Genomic DNA, 21,152 nt, shown 5'->3' with positions numbered 1-21,152 from the left:
ATGGTAAGGCCCATTGTTAATTGGGTTGTGATGGTTTGTCATTTAAAAAAGTGGGTTGGACTTGGAATACCTGTCTATACTATGGATAGGGAGTTAAAACACAGTCATTATTGCACATTTTCTAATGGAGTTAAATTAAACAACAGTGAAGTATATTAATTATTTTTCTGGGGGACACCCTAGAAAGACCTCTGGGGGCTCCCTGACCCCCATGTTGAGAAGCCCCGGTCTAGTTAATGGCGATAATACCTCACTGTCTCCTGTTATTTTTCTATTCCGGCGTCTTTCAACGTGTTTGTTTGTGTGTTTGTGAGAAAGGCCTTATGGGATTTTTGCAAAAACTAGGAGTAGAGGAAGCGAGTGATGTGTTTTCCCCAAGTGGAGTGTGTATGCAGATCAGGTGTGTCATCAAAGGAGACTTACCAGCCAGGCACTCTTTGAGTGACAGGAAGATTAACAGTTCCCATGGCAACATCTTCAATTTTCAAGGTCAAAGATTCTCTTTCTTCCCATCCGAGTTGCCGAAGGAGTCGGTGGAGAATATTTCCTGGGAAATCTCGGTGTAAATTCGGGTGTGGGGGGTGGGGGGGGGGAGGGTTTGGCTGCGGAAGAAAGAGAGAGAGAACATTGGGTGGGTAGGTGGCTCGGTTGCCTACAGTGAGGAGAGAGAGTGTGAAGGGAGAAAAAACTGACTGGAACTCGGAGAGGGAAATTGGTGAGCCATTAAAAATGCATTCATCCAAAAATGCAGGGCGGAGATTCCCGTGCCTGGGGCTGGAGCCCGGCCTCATCGCCGATCTGAGGGAGCCGATATTTAGTGTACACACATTTTCTCCCAGGAGCAAGTCAAGGGAGGGTGTGTGTGTGTGTGTGGGGTGGGGGGGGGGGGGCACACACACGCAGAGATTTGAGGCCTACAGCAACAGATGAACACAGCGCAGCGCTCCTGCCAAAGGCAATGTTAAGCTTTCCTCTAAATATGTTGGTTCAACATTCAGTCCCAATGAAAACGGTGATGTGTTGTGATGTATTTATCATTATTTTTTTTTTTCCTTCACTGTATGGCACAATGTCATGAAATGAAATTGACGTCGGCTTGGACGATCTCAAAGCACGCGGAGGCACGAGCACAAATTACTCATTCATCCATCCCCTCCGCCTATGGAATTACACTGAGCCCAAAAGAGAGGAATCAATCAGTATGTGCAGTATGCCCCCCCCCCCCCCCCTTTCCAAGAACGATGAAAGATGGGACGAGATAAGTGCTGTCTCCGTAAATTTATCAACTCAACGAAACAAACGCGGAGCTCTTTTCAATTATGCAAAATGGTTGTGTTTTAAGACGAGGGGCTGGGATCCAGACTAGCGCGTGTCGAACTTGAGCGATGACAGGGTGTGGCTGTACCTGGCTTCCCCAACGCAAACAATAATAAGCAATACGTTTTTTTACACTGCAAAGGAGATGGTTATGACATCACGGGACAACAAAAGCAATTTATCATTTTAGTATTTGAGAAAATATGGCTCTCGATTAACATCTCGATTAGTCACGTGAAGTGACGCTTTAAAGGGATTTTAAACAAATTGAGACCAGCTTTGGATATTGCTACAGTATTTAAATCCCGCGACACACTACTATCCTGCTAACCGCTAAAAACGTCACAAAACGTCACAAACTGTGCTTATTATTATGGCCTACTAATAGTAAGTGACATAAGACTTGCGAACGATTCGGTCGTATCGAACTGATCTTTTCAAACAACTCGGGAGTCAACCAGCAAAAGAGTGGGGTGAGCGAGTCAGTGTTCCAATTGAACGACACTAAGCTCTTTACTGAGTGACTCGCCAAGAAGCGAATCTCAAAAAAGAGCCGAACCTTTCATCATTACTAATAGTATGCACTTCCAGTGAGAAACTCGGTTGTTCTGATCAGAATCAAAATGAGTTTGTTCGGCTCGGTGCATTTACATGTACGAGGAATTTGTCATGGTGAGGGTTGGTGCATTTCTACAGATGAACGGTTGACCGGAAAAAAATTAAGAGAAAAGAATAAAAAGTAAAGCAAAAACAAAATAAAAAATAAAAATCGCCAAATATAGACAAATAGCAGAGAAATAAAAAGTAGAAATAGTCAAATATATAAAAATATACAGAATATACAAATGTGATTCTATGCACGGAGTTATTGGGTTGGGTATATAGGGTATAAATTATAATTATAAATGATTGCTATGTAAGTTATTAATAGTGAATTAGCTGAATTAGTGCAGCCTCCGGTTTGTTCTTGCAACAAGAGAGCTTGTTTCTTATCTATGCGTTTTAACATCTGAAACATTTTCACGGCACAGTGGTTGAAAAACACTGCTGTGTTGCTGAGCGTCGTCCAATGGCCATTCCTCATCTTTTACCCTCTCTCTTCGCCCACCGCTGACAGCTGATGTGTGCAACAAAAAGGTCATGAATCACAATCCATGATGTGGTGGAAATAGACAGAGATCATTGAGAGAGAATTGGGGAGTGAGGAAAAGATTTTCTGCGCTTTATCACCTGCTCCGCGAGGCCCTGGATTCATGGCCCCTTCCACGCTTGATCTTTTCAGTCCGCCATTATTGATTTGGTTTGAAATTTCTATTTTAACCTTCCGTCTTTCTTTTTCTTGTTGTTGTTTTCCCGTCCTCCCAACATAACTTCCCATAAGTCTCAATCAGATATGGAAGGTTTAGTCAATAACTGGAGACCTGGCAGATGTCTTTCCTTATGCGAGTCACTACGTTGATGCATTTGCCTCTCGTAGAGAAAGCCGGCTCAGGAAACTTTATCGTCAAACCGCAGACGGCGTTTTCTGACCTCTTAGGGAGTCTGGGCTTTGAATGGCTCCACTTTTCAATGAGCTTCTTCCTGTGGTGTGAAATCTGTGACTGTGAATCTGCATTAGTGAAGCTGAATTGTTTGAGCTTGGATCCAAACATTGGAAAAAGCTCATTTGAATTGAAATTGCCTAATTAAGTCCAACTTCTATTTTCAAAATGACTCTGAATGTAAAACAACTATCAAGATGCCATGATGTTGAATTCAACATGGTTTGCGGTAACATCCAGGTGCAGTCAAGGAAAAGCAGTCATGGAAAAAAGTAATTTCACTGAGTTTGTCTGTCACTAAACGCTGATCACTCTTCCACAATTAATTTTGATTTCATGAATCCACAAATTCAGGACACCAAATTCTTATTCAAAACACATAATTCAAATTCATTTGAATAAGAGTTTTAGACCATCGCATTCCCCTCAATATTCTCTTTGAGCCCTCTGAAATGTATAGTAGTTTTTGCTCAATAAATTGATTAAAATTAACGACAGCTCCCTAACAAAATTATACGTAAACCCATGTTGGGTTGTTGAGAGAAACAAATCAACAATAAACGGCATCTATTTTGTCCAAACACTTATTTGAAATCAATACCGTTACAGCCCGACATCTGTAAGTTATTCCAGATCAATGTGTTTCATACAGTAGCACAGCGGCCGAGCTCCCCTCTCGAAGAAAGAAGAAGCGCCGTTGCGGAGCAGCACGGGTCCACCTCGGTTCAAACGTACCTGCTCAGTACAAGGAAGCCTTTGCAAAAAGATGTAGTTAAAGTCTCGCTACCCTTTGAGCACAGTCCTTGTTGGCTGTGGTACGAACCGCAAAGGTCAAAAAGATGACGTTCTTCATACCTACCAAGTAGCTGTCCTAACTACAGCAAATTTGTCATAATCACACAGAATATCGACTTCATTGCGGTTTCATTTAGTCGGGGATCTCTCTAATGAGCAGGAATAACTGCTTTTGCTGCTTTTGCTGCTTTGGCGCGAAAGGCTCTAGGGATAGAGGGGTTGACTTTATTGCACTTTCCATATTAAAAACCTTCAAGTGCTACCGCTCTGTGGGTATTAATGGCCGCACACATTACAGCTCATTCATGCGTTGGCAAATTTATTATAAAAATATTTTTTCCGATATGTGCGGCGGAGAATCCTTATTGAATAATTAAAGCAGGAGATAACAGGAACCCATTGCACTCCATTGCAAAGGTTGTCTAACAAGCCCCCCGAAGCCTTGGCGTCATTAGTGGCCGCGCTACTGCCCAATGATCGATGCAAATTTATGTTTGCTGTAGTCAGCTGTCCACTTTCACGCCGATCAGCTTTCTTTTGTCTGTCCTCTTCCCGCTAGCACTCAAAGTCAAACTCATTGGCTCTGATCGCTGTTTGCGGAGGTGCATTGCCGCATGCTACACTAGCATCCCATACGTTGCAGCCAAGGTAGCTGGCGCCACTTCTCCATCAAATAGCACAACTCCTTTGTTAACGATGCACTGATGGGTCCGGGGGGTATCGTTGGGGGAAAGAAGCCTTTCTTGCATGGTCACACTCCAGAAATTTCAAGTAGTTGCTTGTGATCCCCATGATTAATTTATACAGAATGAAAAAAAAAATAAATACAATGGTAATAATTCTTCTGCCCGGCGGACAGCGGTCACAGGTGTTGGAAATAGCGAACGGGACGAAGCAAAGCTAATGGTGCCTGCGAGCGGGGATCTATCTGTCAGGGATAATCCCTGATAATACCATGGCATAGATAATGCACCCCAGCCCCCCACCACACAAGTCGTACGATATTGAGATAGCTGTGGAGAACTGATTAAATGAAGAGCAGATATTGACGCGGCTAAATGTATGTATCTGAACAGCGGTATTGGCTGCTTTAATGTTTGCCAATGATTAGCTTCCCCGCCGAGGAACAGTAAGACCGGGCTGGAGGAACTGGGATTTGGGGGTTTGGGGTGTGTACTGCATGAACTCCGGTGCACGACGTTCCACTTCATTAGTTTCTGAGTAATTGGACAAACACGTGACTCGGGAAATTAACATTTGGAGGCCTGGTGAGAAGTAATACAATTATTCATTTATTTTTTGGGACCAGACCCTGGTACTGCCGAGGGACTCTGGATAGCGCAAATCTCAGGGGCCGCCTCCTCATTTTGTGAACCTTTCTAATGAGACCGCGCATCCAGACAGAGTCAGAGAACATATCGCCTTGGCAGTTCAAGGTGTAATCATACGGCCAGGTTGTCTTCTTCTCAGGGGCCACTGGTGTTGAACTTCAAGGGAAAAGTGGCCTGTTTTTGTTTTTGTTCTGTTTTTCCGTTGTTTTTTTTCCCCCTCCCGCAGATAAGTGCCTTGTTATCCTGTTAGAAATAGCTCTCTTATGATGATGCTTTTATATTTTGAAAAAAATATTTGCGGGCGTTTAGTTTGGGACCCCTGATTAAGAGCAAAAGTTGAGGCCGCTACCAATATTTAACCCTGACCTTGGTTTATTATACGGTTTATTATTCACAGGACAGGAGCTACACTGCAGCCGTAGAGGGAAGGTGTCAATCATTGTTCTTTGTGAGAGAAGAGGAACCGTGTAATATATTGATAGCTTCGATTCCAGCCAGCTTACATGCCATTTCTATTTCCAATCAGTCTGCCACAAATAAAGGTTGTTAGGGATAGAGGCCAGTGCCCACAGAGGCTCAAAGAAAAAAGATAGAAAGCATCTAAGCTACCTTTTTTTTTTTTTGCAAGCATTTTCCCTGCGAGTGTCTGGCATTCATAACATTTATTTGGGTCTCGCCGAATTCAGTTCATGCTAAATTTGGGATTTGGAATATAGAAGAAAAGGAGCTTGATGTGAGAAACTGCTTAGTGCCTGCGCCATGCAAAATGCTAACTGTGCATAAACAGACTACAAAATTACGATTATATGGCAACACCAAAAGCTAAAACTAACCACTCAAGATAAAACATAATGACACTCAGACCATCCTTTCAACTTTTTTCTTTTCGTTTTTCACAGTTTTGTCCATATTTGCGTGTCGCACACAAAACTGACCTTATATATAGATTTTTTTTGGGGGGGCCTCCTTTCCAGGCACCTTTCGGTGAAGGCAACTCATCAAAATATTACAGTACAGCATCCTAAGAAGAGAACGCCGGAGTTCTACAAATCCACTGCAATTGCTCTGCAATATGTGATATATATCATATATCAGATCGCTTATCGCTTATTCGCAATTCATCACACATCACAAGGAATTGACACCGACATTAGTTGTGCAGACAAATCCACGCACATATGCTGACGAAAATACCTCCTGGAGAGGGCTGGCTTGCACGCTTACACAGCCCAGCGCAGCACAGTAACCCAGGGACGCAGCCACAGTCTCAGTCATTTATAGCACATAATAAATCACTAAGCCCGACAGACAGGCATGTTTCCTACTGATTGAGCGGTCACAGTGTAAGTGGAGTCAGCTCCCTCCTTCCTTAACAGCCCAGGCACAATCAGCTGCCTTGGCCCACTCACACAGAGAGAGAGAGAGAGAGAGAGAGAGAGAGAGAGAGAGAGAGAGAGGTGTACCGAGGAGTGGAGGCATGGGTGAAGCAGTGCACAGTAAATGCGATCCAAAGACAAGGGAGGGTCTTGTGTAGTTAGTGTTTATTATGTGTTTGGGTGTTGGGTCTGTTGTGGTGTTGAGCACGATCCACAGCCACCTTTTCATCTGAGGGTTGGCTCTTCATCGCTCTCTACAGCTCTCTAGGGTGGTTAGGGTTAGGGTTAGGAATACATTTGCCTCGGGAATGATGCGACCTGCGAGCAGAATAAAGACTCGTATTGTGTAGCCATTGTACACAATACGATGTTCACATAGTGTGAATTGTTGAAGTTATTTTGTGTGATTTTGCACCACTAGAGGGAGCCAAATTATACCATTACCTGAACAAAACATGACTAAAATCCCATATTGGGCTGATGAGAGAAACTTTAAATCAACAATAAGTAGCCTCCCGACATTTTGTCGAAACGTTTATTCGAACCCCAACCCATCAACAAAACCTAACCCAATATTGTTACAGACTTCAATCAACGTGTTTTGTATTCAGGTAAATCGGCGGAGCTACAACCTTTTGAGATAAGTGGCGCTACTGGAGAACAGTGATGTCCACTTTGGTTCAAACATACCCAGTTAGTACAGAGAAACCTTTGCAAATGGTCCAGCTACCTTTCAAGTACGTGTAGGCTGTGGTACAAACTATAGGTTGCACTCTGTGTAACCCTGACATGAGATGGTGTGAAATCTAAAATCGAATCTCTTTGGGAATGATGTGATCTGCCAGTGGAAGAAGCACTTTTCGACCATTAGAGGGAGCCCTATTCTAACGCTACCTGATCGAACGATGACTAAAATCCCACATTTGACCGTTAGCATTTTAGGGATCCTTATTGTACCATAACGTGATCAAAACTGACTAATCTCATATTGGAATCAAGGTATGAGAGTCTTTCGCTCCCTGACAGCTGTGAAGTCTTCTGGTCTCGTCCAATGTTGATCTAGGCTTCCTTTTTCTGACAGTGTTTTTTTTTCCTTTTCATATGAAATCTCTCGCTTTCAGAAACCACATTTTTGGGACAGGCTCCGATGTCTCAATATCTGACAGGAAACGGTTGATTTCCGGAGAGACAGAGCCGCCAGGACATTCCAGACCGGGCTTCGTCAATGCAAAGGAACGAAGGCGGAGGTAACAAAAGGCCGGCAGTCATCGTGTAATACCAAGTGATATTTTAATCGTTGGAGAGATCATTTGACACAATAATCAATGGCTGCTGCGCTTTAATAATAAATGACGAAAAATGTAGAAGGAAAAAAAAAACAGCTCACAAAGATCCGTGCCTGACAGTGTCTGTGACCGCAAAATGGTCCCTACACAAAAACCAATCATACTGACCTGAATGTTGGCGCCGGCATCACAGAGGCCATTCGCTCATTGTAATTTGGTTTCCTGCAAGGCGGACTCCAGCAGGGCTATCACAAAAAGATTGATTGTTTTTCTGCAGGTGGATAGAGCCACGCTTGCATTGGCCTTAATAAAAAGCACTCTGCATAGCGTACCGACGTGAAAAAGAGCCGCCCTTCTTGCCCAAATATGCAAATGGAAAGCACTTTTACAACAAGGATACGCAGAGAAGCCGCTTACAGGTACGTGGCAATAAGCCGTATTTTTTATTTATTTACTTTACCTTTTTGATTTATGTTTTTTATTTAGGGGCCATTTCAAATGCACAGCACGGTCTAAAGTTGTGTTGATTTAGCTGCGATATTGTAAAGATCAGTGGGGATTTCAAAAGTAACAGACAGAATGTGTAGTCAGATGAAGGACATTTGGGACAGCGCTTGACACTCATCAGAGGTGCCGCTGATTGATGCCTCCGCCCTTTCTGACAGAAAGAAGGGGCGGAGGTAGGCATGAGGAGAAAGGAAGGAACTATGATGGCTGCCAACTCGTTATTACCAAAAAATAAGTGATTTACGGAAAATATGACCGTCTCTCTGGTTGGAGAATGGATCAAACTGAGCACATGGCTGATAATGATGCATAATAATTGTGCATCTATCAATTGTAATATCAATCTTTTTCAACCGCTCCCATGTATAACCCCTCAGCGCCCTGAGATTCTCTAGTCCCGGAGGTTATGAATGATAGGAGAACTCTTTTCACGTCCGCTGAAGAGCCAACATGAATAATTCATACGATCAATAACAACTCCCAACCCCTCCCAAATACTGAACCGTGCTTTTTCTGGCTTCTCCTCTCCAATTGATCACCTCTAATACAAGTGATGTATTTGCTGATCGGGTCAGGTCTCGGCAACCCATTCAATAAAATGACAGCAAAGCGCTTCATCTCTCTGAGCTGAAAGGGACATTAATTTGAGGCTGGAAAATGAAAGAGCAAGTCAAGAAAAAGCACCGACGAATGGATCATTAGAACGACTTTAATTTTAACTTTAGTTTAAGGAGCAAAAAACCTGCTCAATAGATGTGAATATTTCTGTGAAATCAGCAGTGTCGGGGAAGTTAGTTGCCGGGCGAAATGATTTAAAGAATCTGGCTACAGCCAAGCTACCCCTTTTTAGTATGCGAGTAGTAACATGCTAAATTACAAGCTACATAGAAAGTATGTCACTTGTCTTGTACTTACTTTATAGCATGAAAGTAAATTGCTTGGTGCACCATGTCTTGCAGCATAATCATAAAAAAGTCTAAGAGTGCAATTCTGTTAACTTTGCCAATCCATTTCCTCACAAATCTAAACCAAATGAGGCATGATTTTCCAGAATATATATATATTTATTGAAATTTTGATATTGTACTGTTATAAAATGTCCTTTTAATGAGTATGTGGTGTGGGGATGGTGTGGTTTGAGCAGAGTGGATACCTGTTGCTCGCTGGTTGGTGTACGGAGCAGCAGGTAAAACCCCCATCCCCACACTCACTCAGGAGAGGAGCCCGTCATGACACATGTCTATCTTCTCCGGGGCTGATTCCAGCTGGCCCACTCTCTACAATAAACTGTTGTTTACAACCCCGTTTTCTGTGTCTCTGTGCCGGAGGTCCCTGAAATGCCACTTGGATGGCGCGCGGCGCCATCTCAGACAACTGCCACTTTTAGTTTTTACATTTGCGTGTAAAGATCTTAATGAATTCTCTCATTTAGTACGGTGTTTTGCCACTAAAATTAGTTGTTCAGATAATACTAATGTTATCTTGTACTCATTGAATTAATGTTAACCAGTTACAGCCCTAAATTAAAGCCTGTGTTATAGCCCCAATGGCAAGGCTACATCTAAATTCTTTGAACAGACAGCATCACAAACTGAAAAAAAAATTCCATCGCAGTAGTGCACACTATAGGATTTACCAAGGACGGTGACCACAGGGGATCCGACATCTTGGGATTCTAGCAACACACTACAGGAGCTGAGACTTCAGACTTTAGTTCATACTGTATAAAACCAACCTGATATTCTCGCAAGAGTCTCAACCCTTGGACTGAGTGTAAATCAAAAGACTGACGGGGACAGGAGTCTCCACCCCCAAGACGAGACATTTCTTTAGGACTCTCTAAAGATCTTGACTTGTCTGGGACTGGAAAATGGTGATAGAATCCTTCTCTGTGTTTTTAGCCGTACATGTTATATGCATCCATTTTGGCACGGTTCATCCAATGCTATTAATACCTCCATGGTTCACACGTGCAGCAGCAGCGCTGCCAGAACGCAGAACTACATCCGATGTTCTTTGATTAGTGTGACTGACAAGTAAATGGTGTTAATCTTTTATTTTTTTTTTACATGAAATTGAGAGTACAGATGCAGCATTTGGCCACCCTATCTCATGAATAATAAACATATGACATGAAACAGGACATGAAAAAAAACATAATTTTGAAGATACCTTGGCTACTGTCGCTCTATGGCTAGGTGATATTGACACAGAAATATAGCAATTTATTTGGACAAAAACTTTGTTATAATTGATCATTTTGATATATTTCGGGGATGACTGTTGGTGCTTTCATAAGATACTTCCAAGTCTATAAAGGAATTGAAGTGAACAGCTTGAACAGTCTACATAGTAGTTCAGATATAAATTTCCTTTATTGCAGCCTTTAAGAGCAAGAAAAGAAAATATTTAATTATATCACAATATTATGATAATAAAAATCCCGCACAATATCTAGTCTCATATCACTAAATTGATAATACCCAGCCCTTTGACTTAAATTAGTAAGATCTGGCTTTTATCAGATTTATTTCGAACTGGGATTACTGTACACGTTGAGATTCACTGTTATGATTATGGGTAGTCGTATTACAAATATATATGCATATGTATATGTATATGTATATGTATATGTATATGTATATATACACAGATTCTGTTTTACCATCATCGACAAAGTAGCAGCCATTTCTCTTAATTGCATTAACAATTTAACAAACATAACTTTGTAATACAATTACACTCACAATCCAAAAAGCTTTTAACATAAACCTCCTCCTTTCATACGACTTGATGTGTTGAAGTACATCAAAAATCACAGCAACGGCGACTGCATTAGTGTTTAAAATACATTCGGTCAATTTATTAAGAATTGCAATTGCATTGTTCCATTTTCAGCCAGAGCTACGGGGCCCGACAGAGAAATGAAACCAATCAACATATAAACACCGATGTGAACATGTTTTTCATGAATACATGAAAATACCACATACAATCATGATGTCACATGTAGACATGTTGCTTATCGAGATCCAATTTGGGTTAAATGTCTAGTCGTGCCATGGGCATAAACACTGATATAGGTGAGGAAAATAGCAAATCAGATCGTCTCGTAAATAAAAGTAATATGTGTTACTACTACAGTTTTTATGAATTATGTGTCATTAAAATAACACGTGACCGGAATGAAACATGCCAATGAAACAGTAAGGTTCCCATGGTGCATTGCTGATCCTCCACAACACACATCCAACACAATCGTACCCATAGCCACTTAATAAGCTGTTGACAGAGAACTGATTGTCTTGGCCTGCCGGGCAATTGTAGCTGTCAGTCATGTGAATTAATGTCGGGCAAGGAGCCGGTGATAGTTCAGGGCGGGAGGAACTATTTTATCATCTACGCAGGTGTAGGAGTAGGTCGCGGTGCAAGCAACTAGTTTTGCAGAAGGTCAGCTGGAAGCTGCGACTAGGTCTTCTCAGTGGGGCATCAGTGTCTAACAGAGCTGGTCCGGTCAGGTCTTGGCCGATCATGCGTCCTAGGCCCCTTAGACGGTGTCCGATGGGAAAGGAACAGTAGGTAGGGGAGGAAGTGCAGCAGTGCAGCCGGTTCGTAAATCACGGCATTCATCATGGATGAATGGATGTTGTTTGTGTGAGATCTCTCCAGCGATTGGGGGGAGGGGGGAAAACAATAATAGATATCAAAATATCTGCAATGCCAGATGTAGTTGAAAAATCACATTGATGCAGCCCATTAGAATGTGATTGACACCACAATTAAAGTGGTCATCTGTCAAATTATTTTGTTTAAGAATCCCATCTTTGACACTTTTTCGAGATACAATAATGCAAAGATCGGGCACCTTTGGATCCAGCAAAAATGATTCCCACAACTCGCACAAATCTCAAGGGGAAAAAAACCCCATCAAATCATTCAATCAGAAGAAGGAATACGTTTGAGAAACGATAAGTGACAAGGGAAAACCCAGAACATTACAGTTTCCAATTGAATTCTGGGACTTGTAGTGTAGTCCACCACCTTATAGTGTAGTACAGACGATCTTACGGATGACCACATTAAATATCCAGTATAATTCAGTTTTTAGCCTTATTTGCCAAAAACAGCAGTCAATTGATTCGTCGGAGAGTATTATTTCTATTGTGTGCTGCCATGTGCCCATGGAGACATTCCCCATATGTAACGGCCGTCTCTGCAACCAAAAATCTGGAAATAATTACCCCCTAATTGAGATTGATACAGTATTTAAAAACTTGGAAGAAATGCTTCATTTATAAGACAGAAAGAAAGAAAAAAATGTCCCCACCAGGGTAGGCGTCTTTCTGTCTTCTTTCCAACAAATCTCCTAGCCTAGCCCCCTCGTCCAACCCAATCCACACACCATCACACCCAGCCCCCCCCCGGTCTCGCTGGTCTCAATTTGACTGGTCCCCAGTGGGTTAGCACTGTGGTGTCAAAGAACGTGTCCTGGAGACCTTAAGCCCATTATATCCACGTCTCCAGCCCCATTCAGAGGGCAACAAACAACAACTTGAGAGGGGAATGATGGCAGGATGATCCACTGCCGCCCATTTGCCATGACCATCTCAGAAAACACGAGAAAAAGCAAGAACGCTGAGCGCCGTCAGGTCACGGGTCATGGTACATTTCTTCATACGGATGGAAAGGCTATTCAAATTGTCAAAAGCATTTGTGGAGAAGTTTAATGATTTGAGCCTTAAAAATCTTTGTTATTAAAAATGTCCTTGTGCAATTTGGCTGATTGCTCGACTGTATATTGGGCTCACCAAAAAAATATGAACAATGCAACAGCAAAAACAAGTGGAGAGGAATATATTGATTCAGCTCTTTATCAAGGCTACAGTCTCAAATGGATTTTAAGATCAACACGAATGCCATGCCTACAATTCAGAGAGTAAAGCAAAAACTTTCCTGGAATTATCCTTTTTAAAATGTATTGCGTGCGTTACAGCTCTAAAATAAAATATATTTGAATAGAATATCATATCCTACAGTTCACTGCAATGGTTTGGGATGACAACAATGTGACATGCCAGACTGACCGTGTTCCCTACATATATGTATCAGGGATAATGTGCAGCCAGTCATTATCGCAAAATAACCCAGGACAGGGTAATGAAGTTGGTTATCACTGTGACCGGGGTTAATTTGAGATAACAACCTGCTGGCTGCACATTATTCCATTTATTACACAGCTGATCACGAATTAAAAGGATCCAGAATACATACAAGAAAAGATTTCATAAGCAGGCTTTATAGCAGGCTCGTCTTAAGAGCTTCAGATAAGAAAAAAAGTGCAACAATTTCCATACATGTGACTTGCCTATTTACTGTTATTAATGTGAAATTGGACAAATCTGCATTAATGAGTTCACGTCCTCACTTGTAGTTTCTAATGAAATGAGCAATGTGAATCTAGGCGGAGAACAGGTTGCCCGTGGCAATGGTCATTATTCAAAGATAATTCACCGATTATTTGCGCTATCAACCATTCAGAATTGAGTATTCCACAGAGCCGTGCAATAAGTCTATCAAAAGCATGGATAATATATAAGTATAATGACCTTAAATGCTATTGCTCAAGATGATAAACGCCTGTTGTGATGGTACAAGGTAGTGATTGTCAGAGCGTGACGTAAAAGAAATAGTTCAGCTTTTCAAAGCTGAACATGAATTGAGTAAACGATCGGGACTTCTCGCCCCGTCCTAGACTGCTGGGCATGCAAGCTGACTTGAGATGTCCGACACTGAAAACTCTTTCGAAATTTCCCCTGCGCCAGAACGCCCCAGCAGCCCCCCAAAATCCCCCTGTCCTTATCCATCATTAACTCCTGTGACTTTGATCTGTGAGCCATTATTTAAGATGAGAGTTATTCTGACCGGATCTATTTGAGGCAGAGACGGCGGCGCAAGCCCTCTAAGCTTTTAAATGGCCGACGAGCCCTTCACGCCGGTGGCCTCCGCCTCGTGTCCCTCGCGTCGCCACCCCATTAGATGGCGGCCTCTCTGTGCGGTGGCGCTATCTGGTGCATTTCGGGAAGCTGCGCTGCTGCTGTGGTCAGCGGTCCACCAAGGCCCCTTTAAACTTCCCCGTAGGAGAAACGTCCCCTTAGTGCTGGCTCCACCTCGCACCCCTGGTGTCAATTTAGTTGATGGCAACATGGCTGGTGTTGATCATTAACAATGGACGGCCTCTTCTGACTGCAGGTGCCTCTGCGCTGAGCGGCATGGAGGGGGATCAGACAGATAATGACACAGGCTCGTCTGAAGTGGAAATGAATCATCTAAATCTAAATTGATGTGTATTGAATGTGAAATTACTTGTATTTTTTTTTTCAATAGTAAGACTTACAGTAGTAATAGTAGTAGCAGTTATTGTAGCAGCAGTAGTAGTAGTACTAGTGTTAGTTATAGTAGCCAGAGTCATAATTGTAATATAGTAGTAGTTATAAAGTAGTAGTAATAATAGTAGTAGTAGTGCCTGTAATGTGGTTGTAGTTATAGTAGCAGCAGTACAAGTAGTGTTAGTCATAGTAGTGATTCTAATAGTAGTAGTCACAGTAGTAACAGCATGAATAGTTGCAGTAGTAGTAGCAGCAGTAGTAGTACTAATAGTAGAAATAGTCAAAGTAGTAGTAGTGATATGAATGAACTGTGGCAATAGTAGTTGCAATTTTAGTACAAGTAATATTAGAAGGAATACTATTAGAAGTCATAGTAGTATCAGTAATAGAGGTTGTGTTAGTCTGGTACCAATACTAACCGTAGTAGTAATAGTGTAGTAGTAACAGTAGTAGTAATAGTAGTATTAGTAATGTAGATTGTAGTAATAGTAGCAGCAGCAGAAGTTGTAGTAGTAGTAGTAGTAGCAGCAATAGTAGAAATAGTCAAAGTAGCAGTGGTAATGATAATAGTGGCAATAGTCGTAGTAGGGTCATTGTACAGAAACGGTGGAATCTGGTTGATGCAAGTCTGCTGAAATATATTCCTTCTTACATATTTTTTTCGGTCAAACAAGTCAAGATCATTCAAACAAAAGGTGTTCGATACTAGCTCTAAGATATCAACTCATGATTACATCACCCAGTAACAAACAAAATATTGCTAGAAAGTAAAAACAACTACATCTTTAATATGACGTCACAGAAAAAACATGTAGTAACCGCAGTCACACAATTTAACACCAATGACTGAACACAAGACATTCTTCACCCACAATGATGAATCTCAGACACGTCTGGTGTTTGTGGCTCTCAGTGGTCTCCCTCTGTAGGTGGAACAGCTCCAACAAGGACATCTTGAAGACTGTAGCACGGGTCACACATCCTCTGCTGCCTGGCAGAGACAACTGATGTCTCTGTATTTGAGGATTACAGGTGTAATGCTCAACACTTGTCGATTTTCATAGTCCCCTGTATTGCCGAAAGAGGGGCCGCTAGCATTTTCTTTTCCATTACCTCCACATCTTCGTTGCTTACATTGAATAGTTTCACGTGTGCCTGACTCCGTAAGCACCTGATAAAGAGTCTACGCATCAGCGATGTTCCTTCCATGGCGGACCAAGGCATCTGCAGACCTCCTCAACGCCCCTCTCACCCCGTCTGTGTCTTGCTTGGTTAACACGCCGCATATTTCTCTGAGCTCTCTTTTCCCTTTCACTTAGATCCGCTACTTCTTCCTCTTGTGGGTCAGGATATCATTGACATATCCCTGACCAAACCCTGACATTTACCCTGACATGACACTTTTGCCTAGTACTCTGCCCTGCGTAGAGTAATGCTACGGTGATGTTACAGCAGTAGTAGAAGTAATAATAATAGTAGAAGTAGAATTAGTAGTAGTAGTAGTAGTAGTAGTAATAACAGTAGTAGTTGTAATAATAATAGCAGAAGTAGTAGTAGTAGTAGTAGTAGTAATAATAATAGCTGTAGTAGTACTAGTTGTAGCTGAAGCAGCAGAAGTCGTAGTCGTAGTAGTATTAGAAATAATAATAGTAGTAGTAGCAGCAGTAGTATTAATTATAATAGTAGTAGTAGCAGTAGTAGAAGTAATTATAATAGTAGTAGTAGTAGTAGTAGTAGCAGTAGTAGTAGTAGTAGTATCAGCAGGAAAAGTTGTAGTAGTAAGAATTTTAATAGTAGTAGTAGCAGTAGTAGTAGGAGTAATAATAATAGTAGTAGTAGTAGCTGAAGCAGCAGAAGTCGTAGTAGTAGTAGTAGTAGTAGTAGTAGTAGTAGTAGTAGTAGTAATAATATCACTAGTAGTAGTAGTAGTAGTAATAATAATAATAGTAGTAGTAGAGTATTATTGTAGCAGTAGCAGCAGGAGAAGTCATACTAGTAGTTGTAATAATAATTAATAAGTAATTAGTAATAGTGATTAGTAATTGTAGTCATAATAATAGTAGTAGTAGTAGCAGCAGTAGCAGTCATAGTAGTAGTAGTAGTAGTAGTAGTCATAGTAGTAGTAGTAGTAGTAGTAGGAGTAGTAGCAGCAGCAGAAGTTGTAGTAGTAATAGCAATAGTAGTAGTAGCAATATTAGTACTAGTAAGAATAAAAGTAGTATTATTATTAGAAGTAATAGTACTGTCAGTAATATTATCAGCAATAGAAGCCACAGTTATAATAGCAGTTTAAGTACTTGTAGTAAAAGTAGCAGGAGTAGTAGCAGTAGTAGTAAAAGTTAAAATGTAAAAATATACATGTAAAAACATGGCTGCCAGTCTTCAAAGCCCAGTGACCCATGTGTGAGAGCTCAATCACCTTTGGTCTCCAGTCTGGTCTGAGAGGTGTCATGGAGGAACCTGATCTGACACGGCTCCGGAGTTAATAAGGAATATATGCATCTACATGAATACACGCCTCATATCTGGATTGCAACACTATATGTATGAAGCAAGCTGCCTAGCACCTAGTTTTGTTTTCAAAATGTGTTCCTGTTTGGATCCATGCGTCTTTGCAACACTTTTTTTTCCCTCACTCTTGGATCGAGGGCATTAGGAAATCATCAGGACAACGACTTTTCCTTAACGTGGCGAAATTTTTCTTTGACATGCTTGACAAGGTTCCAGAATGTGCCAGCGGACGCGACACGAAATGGACCAATTTGGCCGTGGAATACTGCCGAAACATACGAGGGTTATTCCGAGCAGCTATTCTCTCCTCTGGACACCAAGGGTCCATAATGAATTGGTATCTATCGTTGTAGCAACTGTGCAACAGTGCATGCTTCTGTGTGTTAGAAACCCAGAAAATGGGTTTATAAACACATTCGTTTTTTCAGTTTGGAGGGCGGTTATTTCTGAATAACGACCGCTGACCGCTGTCTGTCGATAATGACCATCGAGGGCTCAACGTGCTAATGCTAACACTGGCTAGTGGCGACCATCTTGTGATGGTTGGAAGAAACTACAATGTCCAATTACACATTTATAAACGTCAATATCTGTGTCATATGTAGGGCTGTTGTCTATTGCGAACCCAAAAATGGGTTTGTAAAATTGTTCATTCATTCAGCGGCTATATCGCAAGGTTTTCTTTCCCCCGATAAAACCAAACTGGAGTTGCATTTTATTTTGATCTGAAAGCTGTGATGTCTGAGGCCTGGCTGTGCTGCTGGGTAGTGCCGATCGGTGGTGGTCGGCCGCCACCTGCCGCCGTCCGCTTTAATCCGAGGTGTCCTGTTTGATCACAGCAACCAATTACAAAGTCGTGGTCGGCTGCCCCACTGGTGAGACGCATTCATTGTTTATGACGGGCGACGGGTGAGCGAGGCGTACCGAGCGAGCGAGGAGCTGCCAGGGCACGTGGAACACACTCAAAGAGACAGCTGCAGCCTACAGCGGGTCAAATTTGGGGAAGTAGAGGCTGAGGATCTTAAGGCTCTTGGACTAGCTATGAAAAGTTTGGCGAGCGGGATAAAAAGTCTTTTTTTTGAGATTCGCTCGTAACGAGTGACGCGGAAAGAAGAGTCCTTACATTTTCCGCAGTCGGTTTTCCTTTGAGTTGTGGATTCAATCCTCCCAATAATCATTTGATTCGGTCAAAAATATTCATTTTGGTGAAACGGAGCGTGAAAATCAGTCACATTCATTAGGAACTATGCCAAATACCTTTTTTCCACGTACATTTAATCCTCAGTAATTATTTTTGCTTCGTTAACTCGCAAGTCAAAGATTCACTCACTCTCTCTCCCAAAAACCCTTCGGGACTCATTGCTGAACAAAACCGCCGGAGTCACTTCCGACTCTTGAGTCGTTTAAAAAGATTATTTCGATATGAGCAAATCACTCGCGAGTCTTGCACTTGACCACAGCTGACTGTGCTGTTCTGTGGAAACATGCTCGGCCTGCAATTACTATTCAAAAGCTTCCGTAGCACCGTGACAAACTGAACTGAGCAACACTTTATCAAATCCACAGAAACTTGGCAAAAACAGTCCACCACGACTGTCAACTAAGGGAAATAGGGGAAATTATTGAGGACGACGCGGGTGTTGGGGTTACAGAAATCGTTATTGGTTTTTGTTCTCGACAGTGCGATACGATCAGGATCACAGGAAGTTGTATATTCACACTGTAACGAACAATCATTACGGGAAATGTAGTCAATTTGTCATTGTGCAGTCAAGACTTCCCACAGTTGACAAGTACGCTTTCTCATTATGAAGAAAGGCTATGTATAATGAAGTACCGTGAACCGGTAACCATTTAAATTAAAAGTGGATAATTAACTGGTGATCGCACGGTAATAAAGCAGTCGATCATTTCAACTGATGGATTCATCATTGCACATAAGTACAATGGTAATTTTTGTTATGTTACTGTTAACATATAGTCAACCACAGCCTTACTGTTGTATCTGATATCTTAATATATCATTTAATCCCTAAAATTACTGTGGCGACATTTTGTGATGGTACAAAGAAACCACTAGGGGCGTCATGATTGTAATTCAAAATGGAATATCAACCGAAATGAGGGTTAGATTTCAAACTTCCAAATCACAATAAGGTTTGCGGTTCTCCCCGTATTCACCATATTGGGCGCTGGAAGAACCACCGGTAAATAAATGCAGTGTGCGCTGGGGGCTGCTGACTGCAGACTCCGAACCGACTTTCAAGAAGTTTGGGTCGGATTAGGGGGAGCTGCGGTCGGCTCGGGATCCACTGTGCCCCATCCCTCAATGCACACTGCACCCACCCACCTGGCACAAGGGCTGCAGGAACAAAATTCGAATAGAATTTGAATATTTCAAAAAAAATAACAATAAAGTTCAATAGTTCAATAACAGTTCATCCAGTTTGTTGCACAGTGAATGCACATTAGAGAGAAATATTCCTCGTAATGATTCCTGGTGTGCGGAGTTCAGGTCAGCCGAGACGCACGAGCTCAGTCAGCAGGTCTCCCTCTCCTCTGACATTCCTGTGTGTACAAGGGAGAGCGCAGTGCGCCTTTGACCACAATGTCCAGTAATCCCACGGATGTGGCGATGAAAGTGGGAAATAAACCCGACCATCACCGACGGAACGTCCTCTAGTGCTGAGGATCCAAACCACCAGCTCGCGGCTTGTGCTGGGCAGAATTTTGCGGGAGCTTTCTGCGATCTACTCCACAGTGGAGCAGCAGCAGGAAACAAAGTAAATTAAATACATCTAGAGTTTTTATTTGCTTTGTTTGGAGGAAAAATCGCACTGATCAGAGCTGCGTTCCCCTCTGGCAAAAATAGCATCCGTTTATCTTAACTTATTTTGGTGAGGAACTTAAAAGTACAGGTACTACTCACTTAACGACCGAGTTCCGTTCCTAGCACCAGGTCGTTAATCTAATTGGCCGATAAGAGAGGACCCGTGTTAATTCACGGTAAGGGGGGCGTGGCCATTGCCAACGCTAGTGTAGTGAATACTGACAGACTGCGGGAACAACACTGACAACGGTGATGAGATGAGATGTATACAGTGTATATAATGTATGTAGTATATATAGTGTACATAGTGTACAGTATATAGTGTAGTGTGTATAGTGTTTATAGTGTATATTGTATATAGTATATATAGTATGTATAGTGTTTATAGTGTATAGTATATATAGTATATATAGTATATATAGTGTATATAGAATACATTGTGTATATTGCTTATATAGTATATACAGTGTATATAGTGTATATAGTGTATAAAGGGTGATGCGCGCTGAGATGCTTGACGCTGAGACGCCACGCACGCAGCGTGCACGCCGTGGTATTGTACGCAGCGCACAATAGAGACAGGTCACAGAGCTGGTCGTAAGACCGAACAGTCGTTAACAGGTAGGTCCCTAAGTGAGGAGTACCTGTAATGAAATAAGTAACATATTGTTTATTATTTGAAAGTCTCGTTTTACGAATGCCTTTTAACTGTTTAACTGTTGTTATTTATAATATTTATTATTCCAATAAAAGTTACTGACTGAGAAACAAGTGTTTTTCTGTATAAATGAAGACTCGAGAGTCTAACAATGGCATAGCTGTCGGTGCTGAAAAAAAAAAATGTTTAAATCGAAAGTCAATCTAATTGTGACCTTAAAATGGAAAGTCAAATCGTAGCGTGGCTTTGGAGAATCATGACACCCCAAGAAACTACAATAGAAGACTTGAAGAAATGATTAGGGATATGTCCAATTACCCATTGATAACAGTAAATATGTTTGTAGTGGGACTTTTTTTGTATGTCAAATAATTAGCTACGGCTAAATTGTTATGGCCTATTTTTCTCAGGGGAAGCTTTTAAACTAGGCTTACTAGATGTCAAGTTATTTAAAATCAATATTCCATCCTAATGTATTGTTTTATTTCGTAAGTCGCCATGTAATAACCCTCTTCAGAGTGAAAATAATCTCTGACCAGGTCTGCCTGTAGTATCTCTCAGGACGGGCTTATTGGTTGCTGCATTGTGTTGTTGTTTTTTAAGTCAATAAATAT

The 21,152-nt window shown here is 41.7% G+C and overlaps 1 protein-coding gene across 1 annotated transcript in view; it reads right to left on the bottom strand.

Annotated features, from left to right (window-relative positions):
• cntn6 (contactin 6) overlaps positions 1-475 on the bottom strand; it is a gene marked incomplete at both ends in the record, with an annotated part of 47,027 nt that extends 46,552 nt beyond the window's left edge. The window contains 2 exon segments of the mRNA XM_080000432.1: position 424; positions 426-475. Coding sequence (XP_079856558.1) covers position 424; positions 426-475 — 51 coding nt within the window.
• Between the last annotated feature and the right edge of the window lie 20,677 nt (positions 476-21,152).

This window comes from Zeus faber, assembly GCF_960531495.2.
Source record: "Zeus faber genome assembly, chromosome: 5".
Lineage (NCBI taxonomy): Eukaryota > Metazoa > Chordata > Actinopteri > Zeiformes > Zeidae > Zeus > Zeus faber.
This window is presented reverse-complemented; position numbering and strand designations above follow the sequence as displayed.